Source organism: Pyrus communis, chromosome 16 (genome assembly GCF_963583255.1).
Source record: "Pyrus communis chromosome 16, drPyrComm1.1, whole genome shotgun sequence".
Taxonomy (NCBI): domain Eukaryota; kingdom Viridiplantae; phylum Streptophyta; class Magnoliopsida; order Rosales; family Rosaceae; genus Pyrus; species Pyrus communis.
Genome location: NC_084818.1, coordinates 1,081,629 through 1,099,952, shown reverse-complemented (window position 1 = coordinate 1,099,952; position 18,324 = coordinate 1,081,629). Strand labels below are relative to the sequence as shown.

General features: G+C 38.7%; 1 protein-coding gene and 1 pseudogene across 1 annotated transcript; both read right to left on the bottom strand.

Moving 5' to 3' along the window:
• Nucleotides 1-649: 649 nt before the first annotated feature.
• Nucleotides 650-1,279, bottom strand: LOC137721047 (uncharacterized). Its single transcript, XM_068460167.1, has one exon. It carries the CDS (start codon nt 1,277-1,279, stop codon nt 650-652), a length of 630 nt encoding a protein of 209 aa, XP_068316268.1.
• A 3,695-nt stretch (nt 1,280-4,974) lies between these two features.
• Nucleotides 4,975-15,021, bottom strand: LOC137719487 (cyclic nucleotide-gated ion channel 1-like; annotated as a pseudogene).
• Between the last annotated feature and the right edge of the window lie 3,303 nt (nt 15,022-18,324).

The following is an 18,324-nucleotide window of genomic DNA, read 5'->3' as shown; positions in this document are numbered from 1 at the left end:
ATTTATTCAATTTCTGGGAAAATATAGTATATAGGTATATACGGAAAACCAAAAGCCCACTCACTGGTATGTGGAAGGGTCGTAGCCCCCCTGCCTCGAGTGCGCACGCTCGTCCTCGGGGTATGTATCACCTATATGCGAAACAACTACAGAAACGTAAATTTTAAAGCACATAACCAACTTCTCGTAATAACTTCTCATACATTGCTCAAAATGGACAATTGAATATACCAACGTGACCTACACAACCTCAGGATCACACCCACAATTTTAGAAAAATTTTCCACCGCCGCACGCGCCCCCACGCGCCGGCCACGCGCAGGCACGTGCCTGGCACGCTGACGGCGTCAACTGACACTGTTAGGAATATTCCGTCAGTTTTGACAGATTCCATTAACGGCGTCAAGAATATTCCGTCAGACTTGATGGAATATTCCGTCACCTTCTCCGGCGAACCTCCGGCGAGGCTCCGGCGCCGGAAAACTGGAAAAACTTCCCACCTTGACAGTGACGGATCCAGGATTTTAAACTCGGGGGGTCCCAATAGTAAAGGTTAAAAAATTTATAGACAAAAATAACATTGAAAAGTTAAATATAATACATTTTATTCAAAAATCATTTGCATAACAATATTACAAGCTATAAAATCCTAATTCAAGCGTCCACGACGAGGTTTCATGGTCTGAAAATGTTCCATGATAGCTTCATTACCAATACATGAAAAAACATCTTTCTCAATGTAAACAACTAAGCTGTCACTCAACCATTGATCTCCCATTTTGTTGCGAAGTGAACCCTTAATGATATTCATAGCGGAAAATGCCCTCTCCACTGAAGCAGTTGCAACCGGTAAAACCAAAGCCAACTGAACAAGCAAATATACATATGCAAATGTTCGATGCAACCCTTTCTCCACCATTTTCTTAGCAAGCTCATTAATTCCCCGCAATTGAGAAAAATCATTATCAGAACGCACAAAATGAATGTAAATATCAAGTTGATCTTGAAGTGCCGATCTATCTCGATCCGTGAAATCTTTAGGATACATATGAGCAAGGCGAATAAGCTTCTCTTTATCAAAAGCTACAAATGAATCATTCGGACTCAAGCATGCCAAGCAAATAAGCAATTCGGTATTACCTTCAGCGAAGCGATCATCTAATTCTGTAAGTTGGAAATCAATGACCTCGAAAAAGAGCTCCACTTTGTAATGATGATGATTGGTCTTTCTTAGAGCCTTACGCAATGACTTCCCTTGAATGACATATAAATCATCCATATTAGGCACCTCAATTTCATGTTCAACACAAAAAGATGATACTTTATCAACCAATTGGGAAAGGAGAAGTGAAAGTGACGACAGGAAAGATGGCCCTTCAAAAAGAATATGTAATTGGTGCCTTGGTGGACCAATTTCAAACGTTGATTTCATTGGTTTAACAAAAAAAAAAAAAAAAAAAAAAAGGGCCAAAACACTGCGTTTTGGACCAATTTTTTTAATGCCCTGTTTTCTTTCTTCTTCCCTGTTTTCTTCTTCTCCCCTGTTTTCTTCTTCTCCGTTGCAACCTGCAACAATTGCAACCTGCTGCTGCAGCAACACACACAGTCTGCACAGGCCTCGTGTTCGAGTACGAGGGGTCCTCCGGAAAATTTCTAGCAACATTTTAGGATGGCCGAGGGGTCCTGGGACCTCCAGGACCCTATGTAGATCCGTCCCTGCACCTTGATATCTCGGTCATTTCTCGTCCAAATTCCACGATTTTTGCACCAAAATGACACTTAGGACTAGGAGAACATAAATATACAACTTTTAAGGGTTGAAAACCACTAGATTTTACCTGTCCAAATCTCCAAAATCCGACCAACTCCACATCCAACGATCCCGACGTCCAAATTCACCAAATGAACCACTCCGAGACTCTTCGTGACACCACCAAGCTACCTACGAGCTTAGAAATCCCAAAAACGTGATGAATAATTTTTGCATGAACAGTACACAAATTGGAGCTTCACGAATCGATGTGAAAACGTTAGGATTCTCACCTGAAAATGGTAGGATCGTGCTCCTCTCAACCTCACGAGTTCGACAATGTTCTTGATTCCCTCGATCTGCTAAGGTTTAGGGTGCTTGTGGGTGTGTCCGTACATGAATAGTGAGAGGGGAAAGGAAATGGGAAGAAAGGGAACTCGGGAGAGAGAGACAGAGGGAGAGGGAGAGTGTGTGTGTGTGTGTGTGGCCCAACACATGCCAACACCACACAAAACAACCAAACAACATGACGGAAATGAACTAGGGGCAAATTCATAATTTCACACGTACGTTAATATGAATTTTGGGACGGGATGTCACAGTGTAGGCAGTATTTACACATCAGTAAGTGGAGATTTTTCAATGTGTCTGGAATACATACTGGTACGTTATATGTTATTATACGATGGAATTTATTTATTTATTTTTTCAAGTGTCTCTCCACTTATATAAAGAAATTGACGTTTGTGCCTGTGTTCCGGACACACTGAAGAATCTCTCTAGTAAGTGGCTCACCATAAGAAGCTTCCCTTAAGACCATCTCCAATGGTAACCTAAAACCTAAAAAAATTTAGCCCAGAAAATTTAGGTTTTAGCCCAGAAACAACTTTTCTGCTCCAACCATTCTGGCCTAAAATTTTAGCCCCAAATTATCAAATAATGAATTAAGGCTTTTTTTTTTTTAAATTAACTTTAAAAAAAAAAAATTATGTAGACTATCCTAAATTAATTTTATGAACATTTTAACCTAAAAATATTTAAATTCCGATATATTTTGAAAAATCACTAAATCAATACATGAAAATCAAGATAAACCACATAAACTTAATACCAACGACATTTAATAAACCACATAAACTTAAAAAATAAAATAGACAACTAATAAACCATATAAACTTAATACAATCGAAAACTCATAGACTACATAAACTTAATAATGATATCCACCATCTTGACTTGGTGATGGACTTGGGTGATAGTCTTGAGATGAATCATCATCTTGAAATATACTTCTTGTGGCATTCCTTCGTAAAATTTCCTTTTGCTTACCACGTAAGTATCTCTTCCTCTCTGGAGTGTATTTGTCGAGGTCCTCTATTATCAAATTAGTTTCGCACCTTTCTTGCTCCCTATCCCCTTCTTCCTTCATGGCCAAAAGCATTTGGGCCGATTCTTCTTGCTGACGACACTGGTTTTCATTCATCATTGCCATTTCGCTAGCAAATTGTGCACGTGTCGGATCTTGGGACTTCCTTTTTCTTTTTGCTTCCTTTTGCTTATCTCTACCCGGGGGCCTTGCAAAAGAAGAAGTTGGGGTCATTTGTTCGACACCTTCATTGTCGGCAAAATTCACACCTTCATTGACATCATTTGGGGGTAGGGCTTCATTATGAAATAATCTTCCACATTGTTGGTTCGCATCGGTTCCCCACCTCGGACAATCCTTGAGGATGTTCCAAGCATGATGCAACTTAAAAGCTTGATTTTTTGGTGTAGTTCTTGTCTTGCAAAATACTATTATGTACATGACAACTAAAATATCAACAAATAAACTCACAATTTCTGAGGCACCCCTTCCACTAGGCATGTCAACCATGGCTCTCTCCAAGCTTCTTTTTCACAAAATGTACGCTTTGTTGATAATCTTCCACCGATCATAAACACCGCCAACTTCCCTTCGACCGGCGTTGGAGTTTTCATGGAACTTATCAACGATTTTACCCCATAAAACCTTTCTATTTTGATTGGTGCCGACGGCACCATCTTTGCTAATCGAAATCCATGCCAAACATAAAGCAATATCTTCGTCAAAGGTCCAATTACGACCTCTAACATACTCTTTTGCCATCTTGAAAATTCTGGAAATGAGAATAAATGGTATAAAGAAAAATTGGAAGAATTGTAGGAGAAAAGTGAGTTTTGTGTGGATGTTTGAACAAATACATAGGTATTTATATAGTTTTTGGTTGAATTTTAAGTTAAATAATTTTTTTTTAATTATTCTAGCCGTTGGATTTAAATTTTGACCGTTAGATCTTTTTTTTTACCGTTATATTTAATTATATTTGATCTAAGCCGTTGGATTCAATAAATACATAAATATAAAAACTAAAAAAAAAAAATTTGAACCTGGACCGTTGGATTAACCAACGGCCCAGTTAAACGTGACCGTTGGATTATAAAAAGTAGTCGTTGGGCTGCTTTTTGGATTGATTGCTGAGGGAACACCCCCACGTGGGGCTGTCGGCTGGCTGAAGTGCCTCGCGCGTGCAGCGCGTGGGCGAGTCGGGGAAAGGGAACTGGGCTTCACAGCCAATGTTTCACTCACAACAAATAGGGCCCATAATGACTTTTGGCCTAAAAACGGGCCGGTATTTGGCCTTCTTTTGAGTTTTGGGTTTTAGGTTTTGTTTAGCACATGGGTTGGAGTGGGTTTTTGGGGGGGGGGGGCGGGGGGGGGGGGGGGGGGGAAAGGAGAATTTTAGGTTATAAGCCATTGTTGGAGTTGGTCTAATAGTGGTTGTAGCTTTGAATTTTAGGCATGTTACAGAAAATAGCAGGTAATTCCTCTCATATATTTCAAGAAGATCAGAGCTTCAATTCGGGCAAGTCATCTTAAATCAAGGTTGAATACTTTGAAGTCGTGTTTTAAAATTTGTATATGATTTAACATAAGTTTAAATTGTAAACTGAATATCATTTAGTCTATTTGTAACAACTGTATCAATTGTGAAGTAGCATTTAATAAACACAACTATGGAAAGAACAAAGAGTTTTGACATATTTTTATTATAGCATTTCCAAATGCTATGATATGATCTATTCACTCATATAATTTTATGCAATAAAAGAAAATTCATAGCACTTCAAAAACGCTATGGAAAAGGCTTAATCGCTAGTATTACTGTAGGCTGACACCGCGCTTTCTAAAACGCTAGGGTATCCTATTGTAGTGCACGTTTGTTTTTGCGGAGATGAAGACGGAATGCTGATACTATGGTAGAAGCTGCCACGGACTCCAACAATTGACCCTTCTTCTCGTTTTTCTCCCACTTTACCCGGTATTTGGAGACTACAGTTTCCAAGTCCTTGGCCATGAGCACAAATGCTTCTACTTTTGTCTGACTTTTGACATGTCTGCTTGAGACTGGAAGTTTGGTGAAACAGTGTGTTGCGCAATCGAGAAGCTTTTCCCCATAAAAGTCACCTTTCCCGAGGGGCTTGGTGTCCATTGATGAGATTCCTTGCCCAGCTTGACTATCAGTCGACCCGTAGGTCCACATTGTCCCTTCGATAATGAACAGCATGCAGTCGAGTGGATCACCCATTCTGAAAACGAAGCTGTTCTCAGTGTACCTCACTGGCTTCATATAGTTGCATATCAACGTCAACACTTTGACATCCATATCTTCAAGTTTTTTTACCTAAACGCATGCGTGCACGCAAACATATATTATCAGAACCACATTGCAGTGAAAATGGATGCAATTAACCTAGCTATAGTAATAACAATGTTATTATTTGTTGTTATAGTGCAATCTTATCTTTATTGTAATTCAAATGATGAATGTTAACGTCATTTTTTTTAAACAATGTATACCATAAATTACTGGTGAGAGCTGGAGGTTATTGAGAAACGTACTTTCTTAAGTGTCTTCATGCAAAGAAAATATTTCAGATATGTTCTGATATTCACAGGAAGAATATAGAACAACAAATGATGGAGATCAGCATCAATGTGTCGTTTCAATTTTCGCTTTATGCTTCTCAAGATTTCTTCCTTCATGTAATCAGGGATTTCATTTCTGGACATCCATGTCCTTACGTCTAGCTTCTTCAACTTAATCTTTTCTCTCAACTCTTCTGTTTTTGTAGCTTCCATCTGCATAAAAGTCTGTCTCGCCACAAAACAGACAATTACTTAACATACTCGAAGAATGATCTCCGCATGCAGTCCCAAACACGGGAAAATTGTTGAAAGTTAATGTACCTACAGAGAGATTGAATATACCAACCTGCACGTTTCCAATGAGATATAAAAACAGTAGCAAGCCAATTACAGAAATGAGAACCGCAAACAAGTTTTCGAACACATATGTACTCGTCATCAGATTAGTCCCAAAATTACTGCAAGATATTAAGGTACATGATATCATATCAGACAATGTTACTGAATTAGATAACCCCAAAAATTTCTAAATTTTGTTGATTGTCAATATTTATAATGTGAACCTTAGATTTCGCAACCCCCACCAGAAGGAGTAAAAGAACTTCTTTCTAAACTGTATTTGCTCCGTGTTTTGATTTTGTTGACTTTCAAGGTTTTCTTTTCATTCATAGAGATCATTACAAAGAGAGCAGGCTATATAGTTGGCTGGGAAAAACTAAAAACGAAGCAAAGAGGTTGTCAACATTAATTAAGGAGTTGACAACTAAGACTCCTATACATAGAGATGCTAATCACATAAGAATCAGATCATTAACCACCTAGGGAACCATTAATACCCAAAAGGAAACTACATGGACAATTCCCTTATTATCCAATGTTAGCATAAACCATCCTAATAACCAGGAACCCTAATAACCACTGGACAACTTCCAATACTCCCCCTCAAGTTGGATCCAGAGGGTTGATGGATCCAAGCTTAGAGAGAAGCCTTTGAAACTGATGGGAGGCCAACGGTTTGGTGAAGATATCGGCCAGCTGATCGGAGCTTTTTACATAATGTGTCTGAATCACCTGCGACTGGACTTGTTCACGGACATAGTGACAGTCAACTTCAATGTGCTTCGTCCTCTCGTGAAAGACTGGGTTTGATGCGATGTGCATGGCTGCCTGGTTGTCACAGAATAAGGTCATTGGTTGAGTCGTGAATCCACCTAAGTCACATAGAAGTCCCTTTAGCCATATCAGCTTACACACGGTTGAGGCCATTGCACGGTATTCAGCTTCAGCGCTTGATCTTGTGATGAAATTTTATTTTTTGCTCTTCCACGTGACCAAGTTTCCACCAACGAAGGTACAATAACCAGTGGTGGACTTGCGATCGATTGCGTTGCCTACCCAATCTGCATCGCAGTACCCCATGATTTGAGTGTTGTCATTCTTTGTCATGAGAATGCCACGACCAACAGACCCTTTTAAGTAACGTAAGATCCTCTTTACAAGGTTCAAATGCTCGATGGTGGGGGAGTGCATGAACTGACTGGCAATACTCACTAAGCAGGAGATGTCCGGTCTGGTGATTGTTAGGTAGATCAGCTTACCAACAAGCCTCTGATAGGAGCTAATATCCGAGAGTGGCGTGCCTCCCAAGTCAAGTTTGAGCTTGCTATCGAGAGGGGTAAGTGCAGGCTTAGCATCACTCATATTAGCGTTCTTGAGTAGGTCCATGACGTATTTTCGTTGATTAAGAAATAGTCCCTTGTGAGAAGATGCCATTTCAATTCCAAGAAAATACTTCAACACCCCAAAATCTTTAATCGCAAATCTTTGTTGAAGTGACTGTTTGAGTGTGGAGATTTCTGCAGCATTATCACCTGTAATTATTAAGTCATCCATATATATCAACACAACTAATTTGCTCCCAGCTCCATTGCGAACAAATAATGATGAATCTGCATTACTTCTTTTGAAACCAACACTGTGAAGAACTGAACTTAGTTTAGCATACCAAGCCCGAGGTGATTGCTTCAATCCATAAATCGACTTGTGCAACTTACATACCAACTCAGGTTCCTGGCTTTGAGGGTGTCCTAGTGGCAATCTCATATAGACCTCTTCTTCAAGGTCACCATGTAGAAAGGCGTTCTTCACGTCCATTTGGTACATGGACTAACCCTTATTGACGGCAACAAACAATAGAACCCTAATTGTGTTCATTTTTGCAACAGGAGCAAAAGTTTCTTTGTAATCCACCTCAAATGTTTGAGTGAATCCTCAAGCCACCAGCCTGGCTTTATGCCTTTCAATTGAACTTGTTCTTATAGATCCATTTGCAACCCACTGCCCTTTTTCCTTTTGGAAGTTTGGTGATGCTCCAGGTGTTATGTTGGTCTAGTGCTTTGAGTTCATCTCGTATTGTTTCTTTCCACACAACTTGGTTATTAGCCTCATGAAAGTTTTAAGGCTCACTGTGACTTGAAATGTTGTTAAGGAAGACAGCATGCGATGGAGTCACCTTTTGATACGAGACGTAATTGGAGATTGGATGCCTTGGTTTATATGTGACAAAACCTTGAAACCTTGTGGGAGGTTGTCTATCACGTCGAGGATTGCGTCGAGGAACTGAGAGAGTTGTCTCACTTTCGTTCAAATTATCAGACACACTTTGCAGATTTTCTTGATTGTCGTTGTCATCATCATGCACGGAACCATCTGGATGAGTGCCTTCATTGTTGACTTCAGTGAGTGATGTAGAGGATTCATCATTGTTGACATGGTTAGAACCTCTTTCATTGAAAACATCTGGAGTCCTAATTCTTGGTAGAGGAAGCAAATCAAAGATACACTCCTCCTGACTTGTGGTTTCAAGGGACTTGCTGAAAAAAGGGTAAGCTTCATGGAATCGAACATCTTTGGATACAATTATTTTTCTCAGTTGGGGATCATAACATTTATATCTTTTTTGTGTTGATGAATAACCAAGAAAAATGCATTTGTAAGCTCTAGGGTCCAATTTATCTCGATGGTGTGACTGAACATGAACAAAACAGACACAACCAAAGATCCTAATGAGAAAGGTCAATTTTCCTTCCTTTCATGACTTCAAGGGGAGATTTAAACTCTAAGACCCGACTAGGAAGTCTATTGATGATGTATACAGCTGCCATGACTCATTGTGACCAAAATCTCTTTGGTACATTCATTTGTAACATTAATGCTCTCGTTTTTTCCAGTATGTCACGATTTTTCCTTTCGGCTACACCATTTTGTTGAGGTGTGCCAACACAACTTGTTTGATGCATGATACCATGGTTGCTCAAATATTGTGACATGATATGGGACATGTATTTGGTGCCATTGTCAGATCTTAAAGTTTGAATTTAAGAGGAGAAATGGTTCTTAACCATATTGTGAAAATCCTTAAATACTTCCATCACTTCACTCTTAGACTTTAAAAGGTATAACCATGTGGCTCTAGAGAAATCATCAATAAAGATTACATAATACTTATAACCATCAAAGGATTCAAAGGTTGGTCCCCATACATCTGAGTGAACAAGTTCGAAAACTTTACTAGTCCTAGATGAGGATGAGTTAACAGGTAATCTAGTGGCCTTAGATAGATGACAGGTTTCACACGAAATTAAATCATTCCCTAGGTTTGGAAACAAAGCTGACAGAACAGGTTGAGAAGGATGAGCTAGACGTTGATGCCACAATTGACAATCTTGGGATGGATTGGACTTGGCTTGAAACCCCCTGGGATTGCTCTTGGATATGTAATAAAGACCATCTAGGTAAAAGCCTTCACCAATCGTCTTCTTGGTGAGATAATCCTGAAAAATGACATTATGAGGAGAGAAGATGGCTAAACAATTCAAGGTATTGGTGATTTTTCCCACATATAGAAGTTGAAATGGAAAAGAAGGAACATATAAGGCTACTGACTCAATTTTGTCCGACATTAAGTTGATATTTCCCTTGCCTAAAACTTTGGAACTCTCACCAGTTGCAGTTGAGACTTGAGAAGGTTTTGAAAATTTTTCAAACTTGTGAAACTTAGAGACATGATTGGTCATATGATCTGTGGCACCCGAATCAACAATCAAAAATCATGCATCATATTTACATTAAGAGCAGTTTTGAAAGCAGTCATGATACCTTGCATGTCATCTCGAGGGATGTGTTGAGTGTCTGCCAGGAAGCCAGTGAACTTGCCTAGCAAGGCTGTTGAGTTTCCATCTTCAAAGATGATCGTTTGATCACTCTTATTCCCTTCTTTCTTGCTTTGAAGGTACACTGCAAACTCATTTATGAGTGCAACCGGATTTGCTGTGAAGCTCTTAAGTGTGTCAGACCCATGTGAGGTTGAGGCAGATGCATTGTTGGCTATGTGTGTGGCATGGTTCAGCTTTTGTATGCCCTTGTTATCCTTCATGAACTCCGGCTTTAATTCTGTATGTAGAATCCAGCATGTTTCCTTAACATGACTAGTATAGTTGCAGTGTTGGCACTTCAAGTGTGGATTTTTCCCCTTGTATTTCCTTTCGTTGGTTAGGTAGGCCCTTGCTTCTGTTACATTGGTCTTTGAGCCAATGTTCATGACCTTCCTTCGTACTTCTTCACGTTAGATGGTTGCACATACACTGGTGAAGGAAAGTAGTTCGGGGTTCATGAGTATATGGCTTCGTAGGTCTTCGTATTCTGAATTGAAACTTGACAAGAGTTGGAATATCTTGTCTTCTTCTGCCCTTTTTAGTAGCACAAACACTTCAGTTGTATGAGGCCTATACATTTCCAGCTCATTCCACACGCCCTTCATGCTGCCTAGAAGTTGAACAAAGGGTTTTCCTTCTTGTTGCAGGTTGGAAATATCCTTCTTTAATTGGAACACACGTGCAGCGTTGTTCAGACTGCCATACATCTCCTTGACAGTCTCCCATAGCTTGAATGATGATTCAGAATAACTGAATATTTCAGCTAGCTTACGTTCCATGGAATTTAGGAGCCATGACATAACTAGCTGATCCTTGCATAGCCAGGTTTCATAAGTTGGTGAGGAAGCATCAGGAACTTCGATGCTTCCATTTATGAACCCTAACTTGGACCTTCCACCTAGGGCAAGGCTTACTGCTCTCAACCAAGGCAAGTAATTAAACTCGTTTAACAAGACCGAGCTTAATCGTTGATTTGGATTGACATCCATCTCAGACACGTTCGAGGAGGAAAGTATCTGAGAATTTTCAGCTTCAAACGAAGAAGAATTTTCGTTCGCCATACCAGAAGATGAACACGATCAGATGGTAGGAATGCAGAAGCAGGTTATTTTTCCTGCTCTGATACCATGTTGACTTTCAAGGTTTTCTTTTCATTCATAGAGATCATTACAAAGAGAGCAGGCTATATAGCCGGCTGGGAAAAACTAAAAACGAAGCAAAGAGGTTGTCAACATTAATTAAGGAGTTGACAACTAAGACTCCTATACATAGAGATGCTAATCACATAAGAACCGGATCATTAACCACCTAGGGAACCATTAATACCCAAAAGGAAACTACATGGACAATTCCCTTATTATCCAATGTTAGCATAAACCATCCTAATAACCAGGAACCCTAATAACCACTGGACAACTTCCAATAGATTCTGAAGGGAATCAAGAAATATGCCAAAGTTAAAAGGAGATGAAGCACCATTTGGAGTATCTAACGGACAATGCTCATTTAGAAATGTTATATTTCTTGCAGTAGTGCTTCGACTATCGTAGTTGAAAGTATTCAAACATGCCCTGGGATCTTTACTATGATTTACACAAGCCTCTTGCCAACAAGTTAACTCTCGTTGAACAGAAAAAAAAGTACCAAAAAGCTCCGCGTACCTAAATCCATAAAATGCAAACACAAAACCCCAGGTAATTATTCTAACATTTAAAAAAAAAAATTGCATCCGTAACCCAACATTAGTAATTACCAAAGTATTAAAACAGAATGCCAATTAGGGTGAAACTTACATGGCTGGAAAGAATGTAGAGAAACATGTTGTATAGACCCTTAATCCATATCCCACTAGTCATTTTGAATTCCTTGGCCGATAGGTTGATTCCATAAATCCTCGGAAAATATTGACCGAGAAGAAAAAAATTCAGAATGTTTTTGTGTTCCACAAATCCTGAGCCATTCATTGTGTAAAAAATAATTCCTATTAGCAGCTGCAGAAGATCAAAAGATAAAAAGGGGTTAGAACTTAGAACATAGAATTCCATCAATTTCAGCTAGCTACAAAAGAGAAAATTACAGTTTAGTTCATTTCTCTTACTTTTGGGAGGGGAAGAAGAGCCAAAAAGTCCATTACAGTAAAGACAGATAACCACGGCATCTTCTGAGCTAATTTCATGGCAACTTGATCAGCCAACTCTCTGATTTTCGTTTTCTTATCTGAATTTCCCCTGGTTTGTTCCACCGTCGAAGGGGCTCCTTTTTGCAGGGTTTTTGGATTTGGATTTTGAACACCGTCACAGATTTCACATATTAAACGCACCATGAAAATGACATCCATGATCGACCGCATAAGAAGAGCAACAATAGCCAACGTTTTGTCTATTTGAAAACACTTGTTATCCTGATCGATGACCACAACGTAAAAGAAGAAGGGATCAAGAGAGACAGCAAATACGCATGATAGCACAAATATTCTGCTCCATATTGGAAGGTAAGGCCCCTGCTGCGCATTACGAATCTTCTTTATAAGGCCTCTGCTGCATATTGATTTCGAACGTTCTCCGGCCTCTCTGGGAAACACGCAACAACTAACAAATGAAATTCATATGCATTCACCCTAAGCCCTTAAATGAGGTCGTCGAGCTAACAAATTAAAACAAGATAAAATCAGACACAAATCTGATTCTAATGGCAGCTATTAGGTATATTTCAGACACTCTTCACTAAAACAAGTATTCGTCCTTGCATAACGTAAAAGAATAATAAATAATAATAAGATAAATATTATTGGCATTCTAAACTTTATATCAGCGAACATTGTTTTTGAGATGATGGAGTCCAGGATTGTGAGATTTTGACGAGGTCGGTGTTGGTGGGGTTGCAGCAAGCAACGCCGCAGGCCAATGGCTACCAAAACCACCACCCAAGCCCAGTCTCCCATGGAGCCAACTGTAACCTCCTGCGGCCCTTCTCCCTCAACGACGATGTACTCCTTCCGCGAAAAAATGGGTTTTCTTTACGAACCTGTGGTGCTCTCAATCTTTCCCCTCGCCTAGACCATCGTCCAGAAGGCAATGGTGGCTTAGAGCTCCACTGGGCCACGCTGTGGTGACACTGCCGAACAGCCGAAGGCAAAGCCGCCAACCAAGCCTACGTAAGTATCTTCTGTGGGCCGGTTATGGCGCATTGCTAGACGTGACCCAAGTCATCACCCCCTTTGCCGTGGTGGGCCTTCTACTCTCCGACCCAGCTAGCAGCACTGGTCCCTGTGTTCAGCCCCAGGAAGAAAGTTTGATATTAACCTTGTGAGGCATACTGAGAGTCTCGAAGACTCCGCCCCACACGCATGGGTTTTGAAGCTCTTCGATTATATTGTTTGTGCGTTTTTCAATTGAACTGCATGTATGGTATATTTGTATTTCTATTGAGAATGCAGTATGTTTAAGTCTCGAACTAGAAGTTTCACGCATACCGTAGAAATCTTTGGAGTTTTCTAGAATGCACCACTCATGTTGTGAGCATATGTTCTCTATGATTAATCCATTAAACCAAACTATGTATTAGATCCCGAATGTTCTAACAATAACTATGATGCTAATGGATGTCTTATTAACATAGTACTAATTTCCACACTTGTGGGACGCCAATTGAAATGGGTCAAAGATGTGATATTCCACTTGACTACCAACAAACTGAGAAACCATTGAGGCCAACAATAGTATAGAAGGGGTGACAAAGTCTTCGCCATGGATCTTTTGCTCACTCTTATGGACCGCTTAAGTCCACGAATGGTGCAATTCTAACAAATTGTAGAATCCGATTGAATTTGACAAGAGAAGATTTTCTCCTCCTTCCATGCTACTGCAATAGTAGTATAAAGAACGTAAGTTCATTAAATTCTCAAATATGATTACTACAATGTTGCATCCTGAAAAGCACAACAATGCCCCTAACTGAGTTTGTCAGGCGCGCTTCTATTGGCTCAAAGATACTCCGAAGTAAACGTTGAGTGCTTCACAAAGCCCAAATAGCCGATATTGGCATATAGGCCGCAACATGGTAGCAAACTCTAGCTTGTGAATAATGATAGAATTAGGGCCCGCCAAGGTGTAGCGATCATGAGTGTGATCCCCTTGGCTTCTAAGATCCAAAACTTCAAGACTAGAGATAATCCCTAAACTAATATTGTTGAGGAGTACCATTCCATAGTCAACATATGAGACTTATTTTATCTTGTGATCTTAAAGACACCACCTTGTAGAGATATACCTCTAAGAGTCGGTGCATGTAAGAGAGAGTTTTTGACATGGAAGTCCCTATATGGGCCGAATCCCCCTAGTGAATTTAGTTGAGTTTGTGAACAATTCTTATATTCCCATATTTAAGTTCAGTGTTTGTTCTTTTCTTGGATATCATTATGGATATTTGGTGTTTGTTCTATTCTTGGATATCATTATGGATATGGACTCAAATATGAGTTAATTGAATCATAATTTTCAAATACATGTGACCAAGTTCGATTAAACATGTGATTTGGTATAAAAGTGGGGAAGTTAGTTATTAGGATAAATGTACGAATTTTCATACTAACTTCATACTTAAGATCACTCCTCAGACACCAAATTGGGTCCACCCAACCCGTTTATAGGCCCCGGCACCACCCACCTTATAGGGAGGTTCTTATGTTCCCCCATTCTGAAAGAACGTTGTTGAGATTTCAAAGATATTTGAAAGGACAACCATCATGTTGGAATTGACATTGAGAAAAATTAAATAGAATATCTTTGCATCACCTCCAATGAATATGGCACGAACTTAGGACGTGCCGTGTGGAATAGGAACTTGAAATTCAAGGATATCGAACCTAGGACATGCTGTGTGGAATACGGGTTAGAAATTCGTCCCAACTACTGGGCCATTCCGTGGTGGCTGGTGCGCAGCTATACTTTGATGAGAGCGACATATAGGAATATGCTAAGTTTAGAATTAGAATACTTAAAATAGAGAGAGAGAGAGAGAGAGAGAGAGAGAGAGAGAACGAACTTGTCTGTTTTCTTTGCTGCCTGGTTCTCCACATCTGAAGTTACTCCCTTGACGTTTCCAGCCATAATAACTCAAATATTTATGTACTCAATGAGAGTACGAACTTGTCTGTTTTCTTTGCTGCCTGGTTCTCCACATCTGAAGTTACTCCCTTGACGTTTTCAGCCATAATAACTCAAATATTTATGTACTCAATGACCCTCATGATGAGAAAAAAAGATTACCTAAATGCTACGACGAGGTTTTCGGTTTACAAGGTGGAGAGAGAATAGCAGCAGAGAGCTAAAATTTAGAAACTGAAGCTGCATTGCCATTCTCTTTAAGACAAACTGAATTCACGTTTGTCTTTTAATATGACTTATGTCTTTTAATATGAAGTAGGTCTTTAAATATCGTAGATCTTTTAATATGACACAACAGTGCAACCAATAATAGATGCCGCCTTTTCTGTTTCGATTCAGTAAATATTTAGATTACAATAAAGATTAGGAACGCAACAAACACCTGCAATATTCCTGCTTTTTGCCTACAGAAAACTATACGAACCTTCTTTTACCATAACCACTTGGACCACCAATGGCAACTGTTACAATGCCCTCTTTTTTCTCTCTAGCCAATAACATCCGTGACCAAAAGTACTGCACACTTCAACACCACCAGTAATTATTTAGGCATCTCATATAATATCAAAAAACATTGCAGAAGAACCCCATTAATAGGTGAGATTTTTTAGTGTACTGGAACACGGCGTGGTACACCAAGTATCATAATATAAGTGGATAGACGCTGGAGAAAAATAACTTCTCTCCATTTATATTATGACACTCGGTGTTTCTGATACGCTAAAAAATCTCTCATTTAGTAGTTGAGACTCCCTAAAACATACATAGAAATAAAAATACTTAAAACAATGGCATCCGGATTTTATCATAACCCGATTAGTAGAAACGTAATTTCTAGTAGTCAACAGTTAAAATCAAGTTATGCAATGTAAATGACCAGCACAATTTAAGTCGTGCCATTCCAATAATATAACGTCCATTTTCTTAAAAAGAAAAAAAATGGTAATTGATTAGATTATATGGTTGCCATCAATAAAATAGGATAGTGTTATTTACACACTCATTTTTACCTCTCACACTCTTGTTAATTTTTATTCGATAACATTTTCTAATTCATTCAATCCAACGGCTGAGAAGTAAGAAAGGTATGTGAGAGGTAAAAATAGTTGTATGAATAACACCACTTATAACATACTGAGTAGGAATCACAAAAACCTCAGTTACTTCTTTTAAAGAACAAAATATATTTGTCTGTGTGTGGAAAAGCCATAAAAAAAATAAAAAATAAATAAAAACAAAGAGAAAGAGCAAAGAAGAAGGGAGAAAGAACAAACACAAAGAACAAAGAGAAAAGAATAAAGAGAAAGAACATGAAGCGACAAAGAATTGAACTCAAATTTTGTTCACATAAAGAATCTCTTATCTTGCTGTATTAATATATATACAATGTACACCTCAAGGAGCAACAAAATCTCTGAGACTCTTTCATTGGTTGAATTGCTCACCCGAGGGAAAAGCCAAGCAATTTCTCCATAAGGGACCAACAACATCAAATTAACATAAAAAAATATAGATAATGCGTGTGTTCTTTACAAGGAATTTACTTGTTCTCCTACTTATGGTTAACAAATATTACTGTTCGTGTGAAATCCCGTTTCCGGATTTTACTGTCATAATCTACGTATTTGTATTATTAAGATTTTATATTATTTTTCAAGAATTTATATTAATTTATTTGAAATTAGATTTCAATTAAACTAGTTACGAAGAATGAAGTTTGGAAAATTATTATTTACTCGTTGACCTTTCGAGGTCACAAGTAACGTTTTCGAATAGGTCTCGAAGCCACGAGCACATAGGCGAAAGCCATTTGTGAATCCAGGTTGTAACGGTATAGTTGCAGTCGTTTGAAATTGTGAACTATAAATTGTAGGAATTATTTACTTCCCGCATGTGGGTTAAAGGTTAAGTTAGTTTAATAAAAAGGGGACCAATCAGATTTTTAAAGGGTTTTAAAGGACCAATTAGGGAGGAGAGAGGAGGAGATTATTTTTCCCTCCCTATTTCGTGACCCGTGTGCTCCACCAACCCATTTCAAACCGGCCAATTTCAGGCCAATTCCTCTATTTCTCAGCTGATTTTCCTATCTCCTTCACCTGTAACTTGTTGAACTATCTTCCTCCTTCCATCTCCACCAAAAATCAAAGGTTTTTAAGGTCTAATTCGGGTAGAACTCCACTGGAGAACCTGGGGGTTCTCAACGGCGATTCGTCATTCCGGTGAGTATCACCATGCCCCATCACCCTTAATCAGCTTCCCTTGGACCTAGGAACAAGACTCAACTAGTGGTTAGGGCGTAGGAACATTGAGGAAGTCGAATTGAAGAACACCCATCTTAGGATTTCGGCGGTTCGTGGCCAATTTGGGGTGTTTTTCGGCCAAATTGACTTTGACCGCAGGTATAAAGTTTACTCTACTTGTTGAGATCTTCATTGTTTTGAAATTTGAGAATTTTTGGAAAAAGTCAAATTTTTCTATATGTAACATTCAATTTATGAAATGTTGTTGGTTGAGTATATTTTCGATAAGGTTCGCCACTTGAATATTCTAATAATTGACGATCTTACCATTGAATTGACACCAAATTTTAGTATGTTATTGTAGATATGGTTTACGGACCTTAGGGTATTACTAGTGAAAATCTAGTGGGCCTATATTGTTTTGATAGCGACTTGAATATATGAAATATGATTATTATCTTAATTTCTTATATTAGTATCATTTGTGAATATGAATTGGTCTTATAATTATGATTTCTATTGAAATGTGAATTTTATATATTTAGTCATAGACTTATGCTTATTAAATAGGATTTGGCTTGTGCACTAATGATGTTTGGGACATATATGTGTTTAATCATCGTTTTAATAATGTGATTAATAATAATGTTATGATAATTATGGGATTTAAATATTGTTTGATAATTATTTGGATATGATTACCAACTGTTTATCTATTTGAACTTGGCACTATTACCTAGCATGAGATGGAGATGGAAGTCTGGAGATGAGTTAGGTACTTTATTAGATTTTTAGTAGAAATAGTAATTAAGGGAATTTCTTATGTTGTGCTCCATCTGACTTGATGCTGGTTGATATGTGGAATCGATAGCATGTATGCGTATAATTATGTTTAATGTGTGATGATGAGATTGCACCACATAATTGTGGTACATGGATGGTCATGCTTGGTATATCCGCGATGGGGGACCATATGTATTCAGGGGTGATCATACTTGGTATATTC